The sequence below is a fragment of the Myotis brandtii genome, unplaced genomic scaffold (assembly GCF_000412655.1).
Source record: "Myotis brandtii unplaced genomic scaffold, ASM41265v1 scaffold889, whole genome shotgun sequence".
In the NCBI taxonomy this organism is placed as follows: domain Eukaryota; kingdom Metazoa; phylum Chordata; class Mammalia; order Chiroptera; family Vespertilionidae; genus Myotis; species Myotis brandtii.
This window is the reverse complement of record NW_005371640.1, coordinates 1,284,806-1,308,307: the sequence shown is the minus strand read 5'-3', so window position 1 is coordinate 1,308,307 and position 23,502 is coordinate 1,284,806. Positions and strand designations below refer to the sequence as shown.

At 40.0% G+C, this 23,502-nt stretch overlaps 1 protein-coding gene across 5 annotated transcripts in view; it reads left to right on the top strand.

Moving 5' to 3' along the window:
- The window catches only part of KLF8 (Kruppel-like factor 8), a 74,909-nt gene extending 65,712 nt beyond the window's left edge, over positions 1–9,197 (top strand). For all 5 annotated transcript variants that reach the window (XM_005885036.2, XM_005885034.2, XM_005885035.2 and 2 more), the window contains exons 4-6: positions 3,567–3,669; positions 4,300–4,439; positions 6,654–9,197. In XM_005885036.2, the coding sequence (XP_005885098.1) occupies positions 3,567–3,669; positions 4,300–4,439; positions 6,654–6,835 (425 nt within the window). In that variant the 3' untranslated portion in view covers positions 6,836–9,197. The remainder of the gene's footprint in view (positions 1–3,566; positions 3,670–4,299; positions 4,440–6,653) is intronic.
- Positions 9,198–23,502: the final 14,305 nt, after the last annotated feature.

Genomic DNA, 23,502 nt, shown 5'->3' with positions numbered 1-23,502 from the left:
AGGGGAGAGGGAGAGAGAGAGAGAGAGAGAGATATCAATTGGTTGCCTCCTGTATGCACCCTGACCGGGAATCAAACCCACAACCTACTAGTACAGCCGTGGGCAAACTACAGCCCGAGGGCCGGATCCGGCCCGTTTGAAATGAATAAAACTAAAAAAAAAAAAAGACCGTACCCTTTTATGTAATGATGTTTACTTTTAATTTATATTAGTTCACACAAACAGTCCATCCATGCTTTTGTTCCAGCCCTCCGGTCCAGTTTAAGAACCCATTGTGGCCCTCGAGTCAAAAAGTTTGCCCACCCCTGTTAGGTATGTGCCCTGACTGGGAATCGAAACTTCAACCTTTTGGTGTACAAGACAATGCCCCAACCAACTGAGCCACCTGGCCAGGGCCATGTTTAAAACATTTTAGTGAATGATGTACAATCAATGTATGGAGGCGATTGCACAAGCCAAGTCCTTCCCCATTCAACCTTATTAGCACCCTTAAGTTTCTAGCTTTTACTAGATCTAGGAGACCGCTGACCACAGGACTGAGTTTTGTTAGGTGTCGGAAACACAAATAATTGATAATAAGAAATATTTGAGGGCTTCTCCCAACATAGGGAAAAGGATGGATATAACATGTATCAAATACCTACTAGGTACCACGTATGTGTTTCATTGGCTTGTTTTCATTTAGGAGCACAGAAGCCGAAGGATGCATTATCACCTGTGGGCTGAGACTAGGCATTTGTCTCAGGACAGCCAAGGAACTATTCAGAGAGTATGATTCAACAAGCACACATTGAACCTGACTTTTAAGCACACCCTGTCCTGGGGCTGGAGATAGTGTCGATTTGTAACCAGACCCTATCCTAGAGAAGAAACTCACTGTCCTATCTCACTCACTATCCTCGAGAAGCTTATTGTAGTGGTACCAGAATGTTCCTGACTGTCTTTCCCTCAAAGCAATTTCTGTTTCCTGCTATGCTACATATTTTAAATATTCTTCTCTTCCTTCTACACAAATACACTTCTTCCATCTTGGCCTTTCCTTTACAGTAGGTCCTCGGGTTACATCAGAGGTCCATTCCTACGGCGCAACATTACGCCATTTTTGCCGTAAGTCAGAACCCACCTACATAAGCACCTACGTCACTCACATGGAGCACATACACAGCAGTAATAAAGTGAAACAGTAAAAAAAATTTTAAAGAAAGATAACAATTCCTGACCTTTACTTGTGGTAAATAACAAAAAACATAAAGCACATATGTACATACATCGAAATGACGGAACTTTTTTTTATAAATAAACTAGAGGCCTGGTGCATGAAATTTCATGCACTCGGGGGGAGGGTCCCTCAGCCCAGCCTGCATTCTCTCGCAGTCCAGGACCCCTCAGGGAATCTTCACCTGCCTGCTTAGGCCCGATACCCCCGGGCCTAAGCCAGCAGTCAGACATTCCTCTCACAGTCCAGGCTTTCGAAGTCCAGGACCCCTCACTCCTTACCGCCTGCCTGTAGCGGAGGCAGGAAAGGCTCCTGCCACCACCACTGCGCTCACCAGTTGTGAGCCCGGCTTCTGGCTGAGCGGCACTCCCCCTGTGGGAATGCACTAACCACCAGGGGGCAGCTCCTGTGTTGAGTGTCTGCTCCCTGGTGGTCAGTGCACATCATAGCGACCAGTTCGGGCTATTTGCATATTAGGGTTTTATTATATAGGATTGCAGTGAAATATTTCCTACAATTATACCACCAAAGGTAAGATAAAGTACGAATATTTAAAATATTGTGTATTTAACCTACTATAACTGTTATTTCTCAGTAAAACTTGATAAGTTAAGTGCAGATTTATACTCTGTGTCTATCCTCCAAGGTGACAAATACCTTTGAAGTATTAACTTAGCAAAACTTAATTGGAAAGGCAGACTTCTCCTCTCCAAACACCCAAAAAATGTTCCAGGTTAAATATGACAGGCAGCTCTGGCTTCTCAAAGCTGGTCTCCACATTGTGTGAAACACAGATCAGAACTTCTGATCCCTGTACGCTTACCATATTGAAAAGGCTAGAATACTTTTCATTGCTCTTAAGTGAAGCTCAACCAACTTACTGGCTCACGCCTGCTCTGAGTGCTCTCTGGGGTTGCCACATGGGCCTTCTTCGGTACTGACCACCTGGATCCCCTCCCCAGGGCCTTGACGGGTGATGTGGCCTCTTCCTGAGAAGTTGTTCCTTCACCACCACCACCACATGTGCAAGATCTCCTCTTTCTTCAGATCTAGTTCATACTTCAGGGTCATATGTGTTATACTTAAATAGTTTTATTTCCCCATATACACTGTCACATGTAATGCAAGTGAAAGGAGGCCTGAGGGTCAGTAGGAATAAGAAATTGAGATGGAGCAATGAAGGAACATAAGCTTTGTCATGGTGGTTTGGTTTTGGTATTGCACGTTGGAGCAGTGGTCAGAGTAAGAAACATGTCGGTATTCATAGAAAAAGAGCGTGTAGAACTGCGGACTCAATATTTAACTTTGGAAATTTGTTTTATGTTTGGCCCCATTGACCTTATCTTGCACAAGGATCCTCTCTGGCTTTGAACTGATGGAAGAAGTAAAACTTACCTATACTGTATCATTACAGCCTGAAAGTATTCCCAAAGTGTGGGACAGGCTGGCTCCACGCGACCATGGGACGCTTTTACAGAAGTGACATGGGCACTTCATGCTGGTCGAGGGGGCTCCTGATGGCCTGTGCTCTGGGCAGGATTTTAGGTCCTCAACAGAGAATGTGCAGCAGTGTTTTCCGAGGACCAGGAGCTGGGCCTGGGAGGCTGTGGCGCCCTCTGAATGTGCAGCGCTAGGGGACAGCTCCTCTCTGGCTCACTGATTGGAGTCACCTGTGTGCTCAAAACTGAGGTCCTGGGAAGGAGAGAGAATCCACTGTCAATCCCCACAGATACTGCTCCCATCAGAGAAAAATAAATTCCTTCTGAACCACATGTCCTTCCATTCCTTACAGGAAATTCAACTTCATTTTAATATCACAAGACCACATCGTATAGGTGATCTGTCATTGACTGAAGCATCGTTGTATGCAGCATGACAGTGATTCATAACTCATCTAAGAAGCAGCAGAAGCACCCTGGCTGGCATGGCTCAATGGCTACAGCATTGGCTTGCACACCAGAGAGTGCAGGTTTGATCCCTGGCCCTGGTCAGGGGCATGCAGGAGGCAACCAGTCGACGCGTCTCCGCCAGTCACTGGAGCAAGCAAGCCTCCCTGTTCGCTTCAGTGCATGGCTGCCGGCCGCCATCTTGGCTGACAGTTAATTTGCATAAGGATATGCTGATTAGCCAATGGGAAGGGTAGCGGTCGTACGCTAATTACCATGTTTCTCTTTTATTAGTGTAGATGGGAGATGGCGATGTAACCACGAAACGACGTACATCGTAACCCGAGGACTGCCTGTATTTCTCTTTCTGCTCCTTCTCATTGTGGGCCAAACTGGGAATCATAAAAATGATACCAGAGGCACATATATTTGTAGCCTACATTGCTCCTTTTCTTTGCTTTTAGTGAAAGTTGACCCCATGTCCATGTCTCCACTGGAAGTTCCAAGTGACAGTGAGGAAAGTGCAAATGAGAGTGGATCCTTGGCCTTCCAGGGACTGCAGCAAGAGTGAGTACTTCTGTCTTTACTTCAAGTCCCTTTCTATGTATATATGTGTATCTGTGGTAGAAATGAACAAATTCTCAGACACAATAGTAAGAGTTTGGGGACAACAAAATATAGGAAAACCTTTGCCAGCAAAGGTATGAGTTTGTGTGCATATGTGTGCACAGACATGCATATTGTGGCAGAGTTAGGTTCTAATTGTAGATCATCAATTTTACCCTTGAAAAATCTGCAGATTTCCTGTAAAGTACAGTTGCCTAGGGTTTCTTTCTGTACGTTTCAAGCAGCCTTGTCATCCAATGTTGGGACTAATAAAGTAGTTGGCTCGTGTTTTTAGCAACCATGTTGTATGAAAAATGTATTTCTTTAAACACAAGTATGAGACTTGTTAGAGAGAGATGCTCACACTGTTTGGGAGCAGAAACTACCCAAGGAAACATTGCCACCTCCTGGAACCTGCATGTACTGAGCAGAATGGGCTAGTTGAGGGAATTGCTTGTACTGTATTACTTCTTCTTTTAAGGGTCTAGTAATAAATTTGCCTGTATGAAGTGGTCCCACTGTATGTATGTCCATTTATTTAGACTTCACGTTAAAATCATTCTTTGGCCCTATTTCTCTTTTTATGCTCAGACCAGCAGCAATGGCCCAAATGCAGGGAGAAGAGTCCCTTGACTTGAAAAGAAGACGGATTCACCAATGTGACTTTGCAGGATGCAGCAAAGTATACACCAAAAGCTCTCACCTGAAAGCCCACCGCAGAATCCATACAGGTCTGTCCACCTTCACCCCACCCCCAACACACACACACACACACACACACCATACACAGTCTCTGAGACTGATCCATTTATACTCATGGATCAGGTTCCATTCATGGCTTTTACTCTTATACCTTGTTCCTACTCTAAGGTAGCTTTTATAAAACCAGCCTATGACTACACTTAGCCTGGTGTCTTCTGAATGGCCATCATCCCCAATTGATCACCTGTAGGTCTTTTTTTTTTTTAATTAATCTTCATCTGAGGATATTTTTCCATTGATTTTTTTTTTTAGAAAGAGTGGAAGGGAGAGGGAGAGACAGAGAGAGAAACATCTATGTGAGAAAGACAACTTCAGCAATTAGTTCAGTATGTGGCCAATTTTGTTCCTTCTACACCCCTACCAACTCCCCCATCCCACACTATTATTTTGAAGCAGATTTCAGACATCATATCATCTTTGTCATAAATACTTAAGCATATATCTTTAAAAGGCAAAGGACATTTAAAAATAAGCTGAAGGGAGTGGCAGGAGATATTTAAAGTGCTCAAAGAAAGGAATCTAAAATTTCCTTAATATCAGATTTCCCCAGTTGTTTAATAAATGCTTTTTAAAAGTTTGTTCAAATCAGTATTTTAAAAAAGGTTCTTACATTAAATGACATAGTTAATGAGAAGGAGCCAACTATGCCAAAAGTTTAAGGAAAGTATTGTTCTTATCTAGGCAGAGTACAAAAGCTGGGAGATGGGAATAAGTTTGTCTTGTTCTAATAACTGACGGAAGCCCAGCATTTGCTAGGGCATATTAGTGCAGTGGTTGGTGGTGGAAGCATGGAGTTGCAAGAGTGGAAGGGGGCCCAGCCAGAGTGGCTCAGTGGTTGAGCATTGACCAGCAGCATGCCCCTACTGGGGACCAAGCCCACAACCCTGGCATATGCCCTGACCAGGAATCAAACTGTGACTTTCTGGTTTATAGGTCGACCTTCAACCACTGAACCACACTGGCCGGGCTTTGTTGAAAGATTTTTGATTACTGACTCAATCTCCTTATTTGTTGATGGCCTGTTTAGGCTTTCTACTTTTTTTGAGCCAGTTTTGGTAGGTTGTATGTTTCTAGGAATTTACCCATTTCTTCTAAGTTACGTAGTCTGTGGGCATATAATTGTTCATAATTGTCCCTTGTAATACTTTTTATATCTGAGGCATCCATTGTAATGTCTCTTCTCTGGTTTATGATTCTTAGAATTAGTGAGATGATCACATTACTATGTTGTACATCTCTGAAACTAATATAATATTGTATGTTAACTATAATTAAAATAGATGTAAAACAAAGAAAATAAAAAATTTATTATAAGATACGATATCATGATTTTTAAAACATTCAATTGACACAGAAAAGTAAAAAGAGAAAGTCCTTTTCCCACAGTTTTTCTCCTCACTTTCCAGATATTTACTTACTGTTAATAATGTATCTCATAATTCGCATTTAAGTATATCGATATTGCGCCTTTATTTTGAGTATTTCAACATGTACTGTGTGATCCACACACCCTAATAGGATCCTCTTGTGTTAATGTATTTTCTATTACTTTTTTCTTTTAGCTTTTTATCCAGACCATACATATTCCATATATAACCCAGATGCAACCTGCGGATACTGAGCATGAACTGTTTCAAAAAATTTGACTTAATGCTTCTCCTCATCCCATTCCATGCACTTTAATATCTGACCTGACACAGAAGAAGGCCTGTAGACTGAGCTGTGGATATGTCTCTACTTTAGACTATTTGCTGGGAGGTATTAGAGGAGAGGATATGGCTGCTACAGCGTGGTACAGGGTCAAGTGTCAAAGACCTCAGTTTGGAACCCAGGTTTATCATTTACTAGCTGTGTTCAGAAAAGAAGATATGTCAAACAGCCCTGCGAGATATTTTCTTCACCTTTAGAGATGATTAAACAGAGACCCGGCCAGAGAGAAGTTACTTATTTCAGGTCACACAGCTGGTATGTAGGAGAGCCAGGACTCAAGCAAAGGCCTGTTGGAGCCAGCGCCTGCCGCCTTAGCTTCTCTTTAGCGCTTCTGTAAGGTTGAAGGAGAGCCTGTCTTCAAAGTGATTGCCTCACCTTTTGACCAAAGCCTTGATAAAAGCTTATGGCCTCTGTTATCTTTTCAGTGTCCAAACATCGCTGACTCCCCTTATTTTTTCCTATTCCCCTTTTAGGAGAGAAGCCTTATAAATGCACCTGGGATGGCTGCTCCTGGAAATTTGCTCGCTCAGATGAGCTCACTCGCCATTTCCGCAAGCACACAGGCATCAAGCCCTTCCGGTGCACAGACTGCAACCGGAGCTTTTCTCGCTCTGACCACCTGTCCCTGCACCGCCGGCGCCATGACACCATGTGAGCTCCACAGTCCTCACTAGAAGAGCTGCGCTGGTCTCATTCCTGTGTGTGTGCTGAGGTCATGACCATCTTTTCCTCTTTGACTTCAGCTTGCCTCTGGGATGGGACTGGAGTAGCTCACTGAGCCAGGTTGATGAGACTGGAGGAAAAGATAGCTGATTTCCCATGGTGGCTCCTCATATTCCATCTTCACGTCTTCGTATAGGTTGAATAAAAAGTGTGGCACCCATGGTCACAGATGGGACACTTTTTCTACAATAACAAAACAGGAATCCAACTCAAGGCTGTGAACAAACATATGCTGCTTTTTTCCTGTTTTTCCCTCCTTTTGTTCTAGAATTCTTATCCATATTTTTGAAAAATCAGTACTTAAAAGTGGTTGGTAGTGTTTTAAAATGACTTTTTTTTTCAAGTTCCTAGAGAGAAGAGGGCATAACAGTGTAGCTTATTGGTAGCATGGATTGGCATCCTGAGCATAGGACACATCCTCAGTGAATATACTGAGTCCCATACAAAACTCAAAGGTTTTGTAAATCCAATCCTATTTGTCCTTACAGTTTGGTTTTCACACAGTGCGGGCACTTCTGCTTCTTAAGTCCATTGAAGGGAATGAAGTGATCTTGTCCATCTCCTTCTCCTTCCTTCTCTTCCTCCTTCAACATTAAGGATTTTACAGCACAATCACCTTCTTTTTGGGTTAAATATTAGTTAGGACAAATATTTGAAGCACACATTGACATGCCGGTAGGATGAAAAATGTTTCAGGAAGAGTATGTTGGACCATGACAGGAAGAAGCAGAACCACGATAATCCTGAAAACAAATAGAGAGGGACTTTCACTTAGATATGACGCTAAAAGTGCTGTAATCACAAACCTCATTCAAATGGCAGCCTGTTGAGACAGTGTCTTGAGGGGCTGTACTGTACTGTTTATTCTTTTGTTTACATAAAGCAACTATTATGAGTGTAATGCATGATGAGAAATCATACACTGGGGCCATGTCATAGAAAGGTGAGGGGTTGTAAGAAAAATCTTTGTTCATTCCATGGCATTATTAGCATGCATTCCTGTGTTTCATTTGGAATAGGAGGCTTTTAGTGAAAACTGAGATACAGAAAGTAATTCGATGTTCTGCAACTGCTACGAGCACCTATGGCATTTCTTTTAGCCATTACAGCATATTGCATAATAGAGACATTTGGTTACCAAATCTGACTATTTCAGAATAGTCTCTGAGACATAAAGCCCTGTGTTCCAGGCTCTGGACCTCAGATCTACCTCCACATGTCATATTGCCTCTCTTCAGGGGGAGGGGGAGTTTGTATCACTTCACTTTGGACTCAGCCTCTCTCCTAAAGGTTCATATGGAACCCCTTTTCCTTGGCAAATATTCAACCAGTCCCTGCTTACATATTTTAGGTTACTACCTCCCAAGGTTTGTCCATTCTGAATACATCATAGAATTCTAGCACCAATGAGGGATCCTATTAGCCATCTAGTCCTATCCATCATTCATATTTTACAGATGAGACAAATACGGGTCAGATTCTTTCCACAGATGTTCCTTGAGGCCTTATAGACCTGCACACTCATTCTCCTAGGGGTCACATTGTTAAACCAGATTAGAGAAAAATTTACATGATTGGTTTCAGTATTTGTCCAATTTCATATGTTATGCTTCAGAAAACTTTAGAACACTCAATTGATTAGATAATAAGTAAAGTGTGCTTGAAGTATGGGCATATAACATTAGGTACACAATATTTATCTTCTAACACTTTCTGTAATATCTCAGAATTGATTTACCTCATTTAAACATAGAATGTCCAGATCATAAACCTTTATAAATTCAAGGCCTGCCTGTATTATTCAAAATGACACATGGATTTTTACTCTTCTCGTTGTTATTTTGAAACACTTTCCCCTGACTTTCGGTGTGTAAGTTCCACACTATAGACTGAAAGGGAACGTTTATGTAGCGCTAAGATTGTTAAAGGTGACTTACCATCATACATATTGGCTTAAGCTTATAATTGAGTAGATGATACAGTGTTTCACAGTAGAGTCCAAGGACCCATTTTCTCCAGAGTTTGGATCCTGAGATTCCCTTTTCCAGAGTTCATAACTGTCTTACACCCCCAGACCTCAGGATCTTTTGCATTGGAGCATATAACCTGTTTATAAATAAAGGCTATCAAACATACTATTGTACTAACTATGATGATCAAATTAAAATTTCTAATATTGCTATCTCTGCCACCCCTAAACCTTTATTCAATTTTTTCCTGCAAAGTAATGAGGGATTTTGTTACTGCTTTATTAATAGCCCCTCCAAATAACAATAAAATCATTCCAATCATTATATATTCTTTAAGAGATGTGTCAAAATTTATTAAGAGTATTTCATACCATACAGGGATTCAAATACAGTACAATACAGTACTGCACCAAAAGCACATAGAATTTTGTTAAGTATACAGTGAGATGAAAAGGAATGGTAGCTCTTTTTAAAAAATACGTTTTTATTTATTTTTAGAGAGGGAGGAAGAGAGAGAGAGAAAGAAAGATAGAAACATCCATCAGCTGCCTCCTGCAAACCCCCTACTGGGGATTGAGCCTGCAACCCAGGATGTGCCCTGACCGGGAATTGAACTGCGACCTCCTGGTGTGTGGGACAATGCTCAATCCACTGGGCCACACCGGCTGGGCAGGAACTGTAGCTCTTAAGTAGCCTTGTTCGCTGGGACTGGACAATATCCTGGGATTTGTTGCAGTGGAGTTCCTCCATCTGTAGATAATTGTCAGTTGAACATAACTATTGATGATTATATTGGAAAATTCTGGAAAAACTGAAGAATGTGAATTGGTTAGTTAGATTAGGTGGAAAGAATTGTGGGCAAGACAGAAAGATTTGTGAGAGTAACTTCTTTTTAAATAAAATGTTTATTTTTAGGACAGTTGCAGATTTACAGAAAAATTGTGAAGATTCTACAGAGTTTCCCTATACCCTACATCCAGTTTATTAACATCTTTCCTTAGTATGGCACATTTGTTAGAATTAATGAAGTAATATTGATGCTTTATTAACTAAAGTCCAAACTTTATTCAAATTTCCTAAATTTTTACCTAATATCCTTTTTTGTTGTTACAGCATCCCATTCAAGATACCATGTCACATTTAGTGGTCATATCTTCTTGGGCTTTTCTGGAATGTGGCATTTTTTCAGATTTTTTTTTTCCTATTGGCCTTGACACTTTTGAGTAGTATGTCCCTCAATTGAGATTTGTCTGATATTTTTCTTATGATTAAACTGAGGTTAAAAGGAGGAAGACCATAGAGGTAACCGGCTCTTTTCATCACATCAAATTAACATGATTTAATCTTTGATGTTAACCTGGACTACCTGGCTGACATTGTGTTTGTCAGCTTCCTCCTTTGTTCTTTCCCCCACATTCCATACTGTACTCTTTGGAAGAAAGTCACCATGCAGCCCACACTTAAGGAGAGCGGAGTTGTGCACCACATCCTTGAGTGTGAGTATCTACAAAAAAAAATTATTTGGAATTCTGCATGGGAGATTTGACTCTTCTCCCTCATTTATTTATGTAATAGGTTTACTTGTATCAGTATGGACTCACATTTACTTTATACTTGGGGTTATAATCCAATAAAATTTTATTTTGTATGCTCAAATTGTTCCAGCTTTGGCCATTGGATGCTCTTTTGGGTTAACTCCCAAGTCCTTTTGACATACCCCTGTCATTTTCTTTTTAAGCATATACTTATTTGTTGGCACTACAAGATGCTCCAGGCTCATCTTGTATATTTTTGGCCCACTCCTATAATCAACCATTTCTTTTTTTTTTAAATATATTTTATTGATTTTTTACAGAGAGGAAGGGAGAGAGATAGAGAGTTAGAAACATTGATGAGAGAGAAACATTGACCAACTGCCTCCTGCACACTCCCCACTGGGGATGTGCCCGCAACCCAGGTACATGCCCTTGACCGGAATCGAACCTGGGACCTTTCAGTCCGCAGGCCGACGCTCTATCCACTGAGCCAAACCGGTTTTGGCCAACCATTTCTTTAAGGAGCCCCGATTCCTTTTAATGGATAATTGTATTAGAAACCAAGATCTAGGATTAGGTATGCTTATGGCTACTGGGGTATTGTTGCTTCTAGGCCATCTCAGCTGACAGAACAAGCAAATATATGTATGTACACTAACTCATGTATATATACACATATCTACACATATTTCTATATGTAATCTTCCATATCTTTATTAAGCTAAACGTGAGTTCATACTGATGTTGCCAACACCAGTCCATCACCAAATGTATCATTCTAGCCTTTTCCCTTTGCTTATTTGTAACCTCCCACTCAAACAGTAAAAATCCTGTCTCCCTCACTCAGACATCTATTTGCTCAATTGTGCAATTCTAGTATAAATATATAGCAGTATCTGAATTGTTAATCTGTACACTGTGGATAACAACTAGAACACAGTGCTTATGTGTATGACAGTAACATTTTTTTCAAACTCCAACAACTTTTTGAAACAAAGTGATCTGCAAAATTTAGGAATTAGGGATTTCTATGTTCTTGGTTCCAAGAATTTGAGAATCTATTCTGCCCCCCAAAAGTGTCTTCAATAACCAAACCATTAGGAATTGAGCCAACCTTGAATAAGCCTAGGGAAATTATTGATTCCCCCATAGTGTGCCAATATCTACATAGAGAGATGGACACAGAAGAAAGTAGGTGTGCCCAATTAAAAGTAAAATATAACACTATCCTTTCTCACTGGCAAATATGGCTCTCTGACATTAAGGGTGCTACCCTAAGTTACCTCTCCCGTATTTTCCCATCTCTCACTTGGTTGACCTTAGGCAAGTCACAGCACCTCTCTGTGCCTCAGTTAACCCATCTGTAAAATGGGAATCTAAATATCTACCTCACAGGAATGTTGTGAGGAGTCTTATTAATGGATGTTGGCAACAATGATGGGAGATGCCTAAATGAATAAAAAGTATTATGATCATCACTATGATGATAATTCTAATAACCTATATTTTCCCTAGAAAATGGAGAGGATTAGGCTTTCTGGGTGATATAGAGCTAAATTTGAGTCAGTAACAAGGATAATTGAAGAGCGGTCACTAGAAGCAATATTATTTCCTATTCTGCTTCCACTTTTCCTACATTCTCCTTGTTATTAACTATAGAATTCTGATCTGTTTCCAGACTCAAAGCATATTAGAGCCTAAAGGGATAGGTAGGCAAAATCCATTGCTACAAATGCTGTATTCCCCTTTCTTCACTCTGCCTGGACCACATTACATGTCACCCTGTCAGAAGCACAAAGGCAATTTCCCAGAGCCCTTCAGACACTGGTTCAACTTCACCAGTTACATTTCTCTCTTTCCCCACTTACTGTACCCTGAACGGTATAGGTAGGAGGGAAGTGAGGTGGATGTTTGGGGTGGGAGTGGGATGGAAGAGGATGCAATTTATACCAGTGGCAGGATGATTCTCACTCTGGTTTCACCTTCCATTTCCTTTTCTGATGGTGGATTGAGGGCTGAGGGAGAGAGATTATTTTGTTAACTGTTTAGCTCTCTTTCCCTTCCAGTAGATGTTTCCCAGGGTCAGTAGTTGTGTTGGACATTACTTTTTAAGTATGTTGTAGGCAGTGCTGTGTTCATTGTATTTCTGAATGAAAAGAGGAAGAGAATCCCTAGTATTGTCCATCCCTGGTTTTTGGCAGGAGGTCACAGCAGCAGAGCAGTCCCCGAAACTTTTTTGTGTCTGTGTGTTGGGGAAAGGAGCCCGAAGTGAAGGGACTGACTGATTTTTTTTTGTCATTGTTAGTTTGTTTAAAGAAATTACAGAACAGTATATAAGCTTTAGTCTCTATAACTCTTATGTTTGTGCCTCGTTATTTCAGTGCTTTAGAGCAGCACCCCATTTTCCTCTATGTTATACTAGTTCTTGCTCCAGAGATATGGCTTTGAGGCTAGGATCATGAACAATCTCTTATATATGAGCCTGTTGTGCACCTGGAAATACTCAAGGATTTCCTCAGCTAGCATGGCCACTTTAGAGGTTACTCTGTTCTAACCTAAAGAGACTCTCTCTCTGTGGCATCCAGGCAGAGTGTGTGCTTGGGTACTAAGCAATCTTGTTATGTTTGATTATTGTACTTTTTTATTAATAAAGTATTTTAAACTTCAGATACCATGAATATTATTTTGACTTTGTCTCTATTTTATGTTTCCTCCACATGGCATGGCATAAATAGATAGCCACCCGCCCCCCTTAGCTGCGTAAACTATAGTGATGAAACTATTGTATATTAGCATGGGGCAAGAAAGGAAGCTGGTCTGTCCTAAGCACAATAATTTCTCTGTTTAAGCACATGAGGCCCTCCCCATTCTTGGTAATCTAGTCAGAAACGTCCCAGAATGGGGCCTCATGAAGACTATGCTTTTTGAAAAAATATTTTTTATTCATTTCAGAGAGGAAGGGAGACAAAGAGATAGAAAATCAACGATGAGAGAGAATTATTGATCGGCTGCCTCCTGCACACCCCCTACTGGGAGCCTGCAACCCGGGCCTGTACCCTGACGGGAAATTGAACCTTGGCCTCCTGGTTCATGGGTCAATGCTCAACCACTGAGCCATGCCGGCTGGGCCTGAGTGCTTTTTTTTTTTAAAAAAAAATTTTCCTACAAAGACTCTTGTGGATACTGATTCAGTTGGCCGGCTTTCCCTGCCCATTCCTATTCTCCCCATTATTTTGTATTTTTGGTTTTTTCTCAGAAGGACTACAGGAGAGGAGGGTATAGGGACAGCTTTAAACTCCAAATCTACTCAGTATAAATACCAGCCTTTGGTGGGGATGTGGGAGGCTGTCTTGTTCAAAGACTCTGCTTTGGGAAGCTTTGTCTTTCAGAGACACTGGGGAGAAAGTAGAAAGGGGGAAATCCTGTGAGAAAGATTGAGAACAAGATCTAGAAAAACAGATCGAAGAGTGACTATTCCTAGAGCTGCCAGAAAGGGATTTTTTATTACAAATGATACAAAACAAGAATTCTAGGGCTTATAGGTTTTCCAGTAATATTTCTTTATTCTAAGAGTCATTGTCATCCCTTTGGGTTAAAAGCATAAGCAACTGGATGCTACAAATATTGACTAAAAAGCTACCAATAATCCAGACTCTTTGCTGGTTGCTATGGAAATGAATAAAATACAGCTACTCTCAAGCAATTCACTTCCTAATGAGGGATACCAGAAAGAAAACAACACAGTAGTGTCTTAAATATCATAATAGATATGTGTTCTATATTTCTGCAAATTAAAAATATGTGAATAATATAAGATACCATAAGAAGGTAAAACACAGCCACACGTATAACATAGGATTTGTATCCAATATACACACTTTGAATTATTATTCATTTCAATGGGTTAAATCTGAAAATAGAAAAACATCAATTGAGCTATCAGCTGTTAAGTGTGTATACATTTTTGGGACACCCTATATATAAATAAATCACAAATAATAAAACGATAAAATGAATAAAAAATTAACAAATAATTCACATATAGTTTATATATAGTCAATAAACATAAAATATGTTCAACCTCACTACTAATCATGGAAATAAAATTAGAATGAGAACTATTTTTTTTACTCATTTGAATGGCAAATATTACAAGTTTCATAAGACCAAGTGTTGGCAGAATATATGAAAATGTGCAAATATAATTCACTACTGGTTGGAGATAAAAAGTGGTAGTCATACTGGAGGGAGATTTTCCTGTATTTATTATGACCAAAAAGACCATATACCCTATATCTTAGAAATTCTACTTTTTGGTGTCTATAGTACAGGGACAGATGATCATATATGTAGAGGTTGGTGCATATACAATAAAGATGTTCATTTCAGCATTGATTATAATAATGACAAATTATAGACAACCTAAATGTCTATCAATAGGGGAATGACAATAAATTATGGTATAAGCTTTTCTGTGGAATACAATGTAGCAGTTAATAGGAATGAAGTAGATCCGTATTAACGTACAGGGAATGATCTTGAAATCATATTATTTTGGAAGAATCAACACCAACTAGATTACTGTACTTTTTGTGAGAAATGAAGGACCTGAGTTTGAGGGTTTAAAATAAGTCTGAGATACAGGAGGGAAACAACTTGTAAGGCTGGCAGAAAATATGGTCAAGGGAACAGTGAATACAAAAATGGCTCTCTTCTGAATCATTTTATTTAAAAAAATCACAGGATTACTTGGGAGAGTTAATACATAAATTCATATTTGAGCACCCACAAGTATATTATTCTGATTCATTTGTTGGATTAGGTACAATCACGGGGCAGAGAATGAGTAGGGATAGGTGAGAATGGGACCAGGTACATTTTTTTGGTTAATCTTCACCCAAGGATATTTTTTCCATTGATTTCCAGAAAGAGTGGAAGGGAGGGAGGAAGTGTGTGTGTGTGTGGAGGGGGGAGGGAAACATCCACGTGAGAGTGACACATCAATTGACTCCCACACTCACCCCTACTGGGGCTGAGGGACCTACAACAGAGGTAAGTGCCCTTGACTAGGAATCGAACACGGGACCTATGCTCTAATCATTGAGCAAAACTGGCTAAGGTGGGACCAGGTATATTTTCAAAAGAATTGAAGAAGGTTAGCAAGGGGAAGGTGCATATCCTGGGGAAATCAAAGCAAAGAATCATTGCATCTGGGCCGAAAGATCATAAGAAGCCAGAACAACTGGGTGTGAATGTCCTAGAATACAGGCTTTTCACCCTTCTCATGAGGGGAGAGGTGTAAGGAAAACTGACCTGATAGCTTGGCTCTTCGTGCTGAATATCTGAATGTGTTGTTTTAATTCCATTGCTGATATTTTCCCTCAGCATTTTCTCCAAATTACATTTTTTCTACCAGCTTTATTGATTTATAATCCTATATAATAAAAGCCTAATATGCTATGTGTATGACCGTTCGACCAGTCACTATGACGTGCACTAACCACCAGGGGGCAGACACTCTGACCAGTAGCTTAGCTTGCTGCTGGGGTCCAGCCTATCGGGGATTGGGTGAGATGGGCTGGGCACACCCTGGAGCCCTCCCGTGGTCCCTCCCCGGCCCCAATTGTTCATCAGTGGGGTCCCTCAGGCTGGCCTGCGCCCTCTTGCAATCGGGACCCCTCGAGGGATGTTAGAGAGCCCGTTTTAGCCCCATCCCAGCAGGCCAGGCTGAGGGACCTCAGTGGTGTATGATTCCATGCACTGGGCCTCTAGTTGATTAATAATATTGTATAAATTTAAGGTGTAAATGTGATGATTTGATACATGTATATTGTGAAATGTTTGCCACAATTAAGTTAGTTAACACATCCTTCACCTCACATAATTACCATTTTGTTGTTGTTCTTATGGTGAGAACATTAAAGTTCCGCTTTCATAGCGACTTTCAAGTATACAATACCATATTGTTAACTATAGTTACTACCACACTGTACATTTGATATCCTGAATTTGTTCATCATATCACTGAAAGTTTTTACTCCTTTGACTAACACCTCTCCATTTCTCCCACCACTCAACACTGGCAAATACAACTCTGCTCTCTGTTTCTTTGAGTTTGATATTTTTAGATTCCATTTATAAGTGAGATCTCACAATATTTGTCTTTGTCTGACTTATTTCACTTAGCATAATACCCTCTAGGTACATCCATGTCGTCACAAATGGTAAGATTTCATTCTGTTTTATGGCCAAGTAATATTTCATTATATTAATGTACCACATCTTTTTAAAAAAATATTTTTTATTGATTACATAGAGGAAGGGAGAGGGAGAGAGAGATAAAAACATCAGTGATGAGAATCATTGATCAGCTGCCTCCTGCACGCCCCCTACTGGGGACTGAACCCACACCCCTGGCCATGTGCCCTTGACCGGAATCAAACCCGTGGCCCTTGAGTCCCCAGGCCGACACTCTATCCACTGAGCCAAACAGGCTAAGACACCATATCTTCTTTATCTAATCGTCTACTAATGGGCAGTTAGGTTGCTTCCATATCTTGTAAGTAAGGCTGCAATAAACATAGGGGTGCATATACCTTTTGAGTTAGTGTTTCTGTTTTCTTCAGATAAATTCCCAGAAGTGGAAGTTCTGGGTTGTATTTTTGAATTTGGGGGAGGTTTCAGTTTGGGGGCATCTCTATGTGTTCACATAGCAGCACCCCAACAGTTATTCCACCTCTCCTGATAGGGTAGCACTGTGTGTGCTCACCGTAGTGCCTCACTAGTTCCACACTTTCTCCAGACAGGGCAGCCCTGTGTGCTTGCATTTTGCTGGTTCTGCACTTTCTCCTGGTAGAACAGCTCTATGTACTTCTGCAGAAGCACCCCACTATCTTTGCACTTTCTTTGGACAAAGCAGTGCTACATGTGGGCACCGTGGTGCTTTGCTAGTTTCATCTTATCTTTGGGCTGGGGAGCTCTATGTGCACACACAGCCCGTGGGTGTGTACAGTAGCACCATGCCATATCCATCTGATCAATCTCTGGGTGGGGAAGCCTCATGTGCATGGGCTATGGCACCCTCCTGTCCCTACTGGCACTAGCTCTGGAGGGGTGAGCAACCCTTCATGTCAGCCATTGAACCTGGATGGAGCTTTCACCTGATATCCAGGGATAGGTAAACAATGGTGCTCACCATTTCCTTCTTTCACGAGAGTTCCCTCAGCTCCCAGAGACCTCCCGTGGCTCCCCAACTTTCTTTATGCAGTCTCTCTCTTGTTTGTTGTGTAGAAGCTGTTCAATTGGCTCTCAGTTGTCTCTCAGGAGGAATTATTCCAAATTTAGGCGTACATTTGATGTGTTCTTGGGAGGAGGCAAGCTCAGTATCCTTCTAAGCCACCATCTTGGACTCACCCTTTTGGTAGTTTTATTATAATTTGTTTTGGAGAAAGTCTTTTGGCATTGCAATAATGGGGTACCTATTAGGTTTGTGAACTTGAATTTCCAAATCTTTCCCCAGGATTGGGAAGTTTCAGCCATTATTTCCTTTTTTATAAAAAAATATTTTTTATTGATTTCAGAGAGGAAGAGAGAGGAAGAAAGAGATAGAAATATAAATGATGAGAGAGAATTATTGATTGGCTGCCTCCTGCACACCCCACACTGGGGATCAAGCCCACAACCAGGGCATGTGCCTTGACCAGGAATCTAAGTGTGACCTCCTGGTTCATAGGTTGGCGCTCAACCACTGAGCCACACCAGCTGGGCTCCGCTATTATTTCTTTACATAAAATTTCTGCCACCTTATCCCTTTCTTCTTTTTTTGGAGTCCCCATTATTCTAACATTTTTATTTTTGGTTGAGACCCATCGATTATAAGGATTTCTTTGCTCCTTTTCGTTTCCTTTGTTCACTCCTAACTGTATTATTTCAAAATTCCTATTCTCTTAGTTACTTATTCTATCTTCCATCTGCTCTACTCTATTGAAGATGCTCTCTAATGTATTATTCACCTCATTTATTGAATTTCTGGGTGTTTGATGATTTCTAACTCTTTGGCAAAAAGCTTATTTTGTTCGTGTATTTTTCTAATATAATTGAACTTTCCTTTTGTGTTTTCTTTGTAGATTATTGAATTCTTTATGCATTTATTCCAAATTCTTTATCAGCTAGATAACAGTATTCTATAGCTTTAAGCTCAGTTTTTGAAGAATTATTGATATATTTTAGAGGTGACATGTTAATGTTTTCTTGATTTTTTAATATTTCTTTTTTTACACTACTGTTTTCTCATTGAAGTAGTAGACACCTCCCTAAATCTTTATTGGTTGCCTTCAGATGGGGTACAAATGATTAGTGTTGCCATATCTGGTGTTTCTTTAGCTTTCATGTGGGCAGAGCTACTCCATTCTTTCTTCTTGTTTCCTCATGACAAAATCTTGAAGATTGTATATGTACTAGTATTTTGTGGGGTTGTATAATTCACCAGTCTGGCTACAGGCAACTTCTATTTTATTTTCCAGAAGGTGGTGCTATAGCTTCAGTTTGTGTCCCCCCTTGCCCACAGACCCTTGTCCTTATTTCCAAGAGCACTGTGATCACTGCACCTGCTCTGGCTGCTGCACTTGGAAGCATGTACAAGGATCTGGCCACATAAATAAAACAAGGAGGTACAGGTTAAGCACTCCGAGAGATGGGGGTGCCTGCTGGTCCAGTGAGGAGGTTTTTGACTGGGACACTCCCAGAGGCTTGTGAGCTGCCTTCTTGCTGAAGTCCTGAAGCATCGAGTAGGAATCAAGTTCCTTTAATGCCCTCTGATATTCTTATCTGCTTCCTTCCCTTTCTCATTCCTCTTCCTCCTCCCTCCCCCCAATAATGGAGTTTCCACCTTACTACTCTGGGTACTGCTGGTGAAAAACAGGTTTCTCCAGATGTGACCCACAAAACTGGGGTAGCTGGGTAGTCATCCATTGCTTTCCACTTCCTCTCTGGCATAACTCACCTCTGGTGGTAGTGATGGCGGCGGAGCTCTAGAAGAGTTTCTTGCTCACCCCTGAATAAGTCAGCACTCTCCAGTGTTTCCCCCTTACCATGGTGATGGGATGGCGCAGGCTCACTGACTCCCTTGGATCCACATTCCTTACCAGGTCTGATTGTCTATTTTCAGATGCACAGGTGAGCTGTAAACAGCTCCCACTGAGATACTTTTGTTCATGTATGGTTGTTTAATTAATTGTTAAGAGGGGGAGGAATGTCTTACATTGATAGTATGCTCTGATTGGAGTATTTTTATTAAAAGTTGGGGGTTCATTGGTTAATAAGATTACATAGGTTTCAAGTGTACAGTTCTATGATGAATGATCTGTATATTGTATTAGGGGTAGAAAAGGGTAAAAGGGGTTAAATAAATGGTAATGGAAGTTTATTTGACTTTGGGTGGTGGGTGGTGGTGATTGGAGTATTTAATCCATTTATATTTAGAGTAAAATGATATGTAAGGGTTTAATGCAAAGTTATTGTTTTCTGGTTGTTTGTAGTTCTATTGTTCCTTCCTCCCTCTCTGTGTTCATTTGTGGTTTATTTCTTGTTGCAGTATGATTTAATTCTTTTCTTTTTATCTTTTATGTGTCTAGTAGAGAGATTTGTTGTGGTTACCATAAAAATTACATAAAACTCTTTCTGGTTATAACAGTTTATTTTAAGCTGATTATAATTTCTTTTCACTGGTATGTAAAAATCCTACACTTTTATTTCTCCTCCCACCACAATTTATCTATTTTTATATTGTTCATCAATGAAAAATTATTGTAGCTGCAAGTACTTTAAATACTACTTTTCAAACTTTTATACTAAAGATAAAAATTATTTATCTCTATCTTTATACTATGGGGAGATAAAAATGTAAAACTTTAATATGCATTCATATTTAACTTGTCAGACAGTTGGTTGATCTCCATTTTATTAAAGTCAATCACTAGGTCTTCATTTTGTTCTTTCGTTGCTGTCATTTTTACGTGATTCTTCATAATACTTGCAGTCTTACATCGGTGTCTATGTATTTGAAAAAGCAGTCATCTCTTCCAGTCTTTGAAGACTGGTTTAATCTGGGAAAGCTCTTCCTCAGTCATCTGGACAGAGATTCTGTATGGGCTAGTTGTGGAACCAAGGGTGAGCCATGTGACAGAGTCCACAGGCAAGCCAGTTGGAGGGATCCGTGGTAGGATGCCTCGTGGGATCTATGAGTGTTCCTGCTGCCTGATTTTGTAGGCATGTGGGACTGGGGCCATTTTCTGTGGATGGGCAGGCCTAGTGCCACAGTCCGAAGTCAGCCCTGGTGCCAGGGTCTGTGGGCAGGTGGCCTAATGTCAGAATCTCTGAGTGGGCCTGGTGCTAGGTCCCTTCATGGGTCTCTTAATTTCCCTTCACATATTCTAGGCCAATTTTATTTTGCAATGCATTTCATACTAAATCATCCATTCAATCTATCAGCTAATTATTTTACTACTTACCTGTGTACATTTTTACTTGCAATATTTTAATTATTTATAACAGCCTATTCTTATTTTATATGTATGATATCCTTTTTTATATCTGTGTGGATATTAACTATATATAAAATTATCCTTTTGTTTTCTTGCGTTCATCCTTATGTCTTCCATATTGAGTTTGGTCCATCTCTTTTAAGCTGTTGTTTTTCCTCTAATATTTTCTGACAATTGCTTTTAGGCTTACCTTTAAATTTGACATTTTTTTTGTTTGCTTCTCTGTGGATTCTCTTTCTGGTCACCACAGCCTATCTCCAGTGATTATGGGGGAAGAATGGAAGATCACACCAGAAAATGTGTATAAGCAGATTTTCTGAAGGGCATGGAGATCCTGCAGATCTGTTGTCACCACCATTCAAAGCATTCAGTTTCTTCTCTAGTCTAATCATTCACATATATTGCTACAGCTTAATAGCAAAATCCTCTGCTATCTGATTCTTGATGGAGGATGGAGAGGTGACATATATGGCTACTTCAAACATAATATCTCAGCTAATCATACTGACAATTGCTCCCAGAGTTCCTATTGCATTCTACATTTGTCTACTTCAACTATTCATTCATTCATTCATTCATTCATTCATTTTTTTAGTTATTTACTTACTTATATACTTAAAAATCCCAATCCTCATGGGAATGAAATTGATACTCTGGGATTTCTATTTCAGAGATGTGTTTCTTTTTTAAAAAAAATTATTTTTATTGATTTCAGAGAGATAAAGGGAGAAGGGGAGATAGAAACATCATCAGTGACGAAAGAGAATCATTCATCAGCTACCTCCTGCACGCCCCTACTGGGGATCAAGCCCCCAACCTGGGCTTGTGCCCTGACTGGGATTCAAACACTGACCTCTTGCTTTATGGGTTGATGCTCAACCACTGAGCCACAACAGCTGGGCTACTTCAACTGTATATTGCTTCTGAGCCACCACTATCTTTTATGAGTATATTCATGATTACGGTTTCCTTTGTCAATCAATCTTATTTGTGTTCATCTTTCAGAGAATCCTCTAATTCTTGGTACAGCAGAAGTGCCCTTTTGTTTTCCAGAATTGTTATGGACTCTTTTTCTATAATTTCTAGGAATTTAGAGCAGGGAAAGGAGGCAGGTGCATGCATTCAGCTTACCATTTTTAGCCAGTCAAAGACAATGACTTCTACTATTCATTATCCTCCTTGTCCTTCATTTTCTTTTCTTTCATTATTATTATGATCATCAACATCATCACTATTATCCTTATTACTTTAAAAGGACTACATCTTCTGAGCAAAACAGACCTTGGAATGTAATTTAGCTGTTTCAAGTAATTTGTGTACAGAAACTATATTCAAGATACCAAATAGAAGTAGATGATGAAACTGAAATAACAGCGTAACTATTAAATATATCCTGAAATACATGTTAAGAGTAGAATATCCAAAAGACTTTCTGGCTTTCTTATCTTTGACATATCACATTATGCTCGTCAATAAGAGTCCATCTTGCTAAATTTGTTATGAGGTGATATCTCAATACTTTCCTCAGCCTTATCCATTCAGACTTGTTTGAGAACTTAAAAAATGCATGAAGCTTCACTGATGCTTTCTGCTCTTCAATTTTAGGTTTTCTTTACATACTTATTGTTTAAAATGATATATATTTATTATTAAAATATTGAAATAATGTATAAAATACAAGAAAGTAAAAGTAAAGTGTATCCCAAATTCTATCAATCAATGATAACCACTGCTATCTAAGAAAACATTCTTCATTTCTCTCTTTTTCGGCAAGAAATAGAATATGCAGTTTTGAAAATAGGGTCATTCTTTTCCTGATTTTTTAAAGCCAATTTTTACATAACAACATAGTCTGATATTTTCCAAGCCAACAAGCATCATTATTATCATTATTATTGACATTGTTAAGTGTGCACTGTTCTGTTATATGGATTAAATTACAGCTACATTAACTGACCCTTAATGATAGATGATTATATTGTTTAAATTTGGCTTATTGTATATTGTTAAAGTAGGTTTTGAATTAAAATGTTTTTCCATACATTTTCTTTTTATTTGTGTCATTATCTACTTATAGTGACTCTCTGGAAGTGGAATTGTTTGAGCAACAATATATGTATTTTACATTTTGTTATATATTGCCCAATGGCCCTCCAGAAGACACTGATTTACAGTCTTACCAGAAGTTTATGAGTATTCCTGTTTCTCACTGTTAGCATCAGTTAACCAAGTTGTGACTTTCCTGTTCTTGTTATTATGGGTGATTTTTTATTGTGTGATAAACACTTTGGCTATTATACTGGGACTAGAGGCCCAGTGCATGAAATTCCCTCAGCCCGGCCTGCACCCTCTCTCAGTCCAGGAGCCCTTGGGGGATGTCCCAGGGGGAGTGGGCCTAAGCTGGCAGTCAGACATCCTTAGTGCTGCTGCAGAGGTGGGAGAGGCTTCTGCCACTGCCGCTGAGCTGGCCAGCCATAAGCCTGGCTTCTGGCTGAGCGGCACTCCCACTGACCACCAGGGGGCAGCTCCTGCATTGAGTGTCTGCCCCCTGGT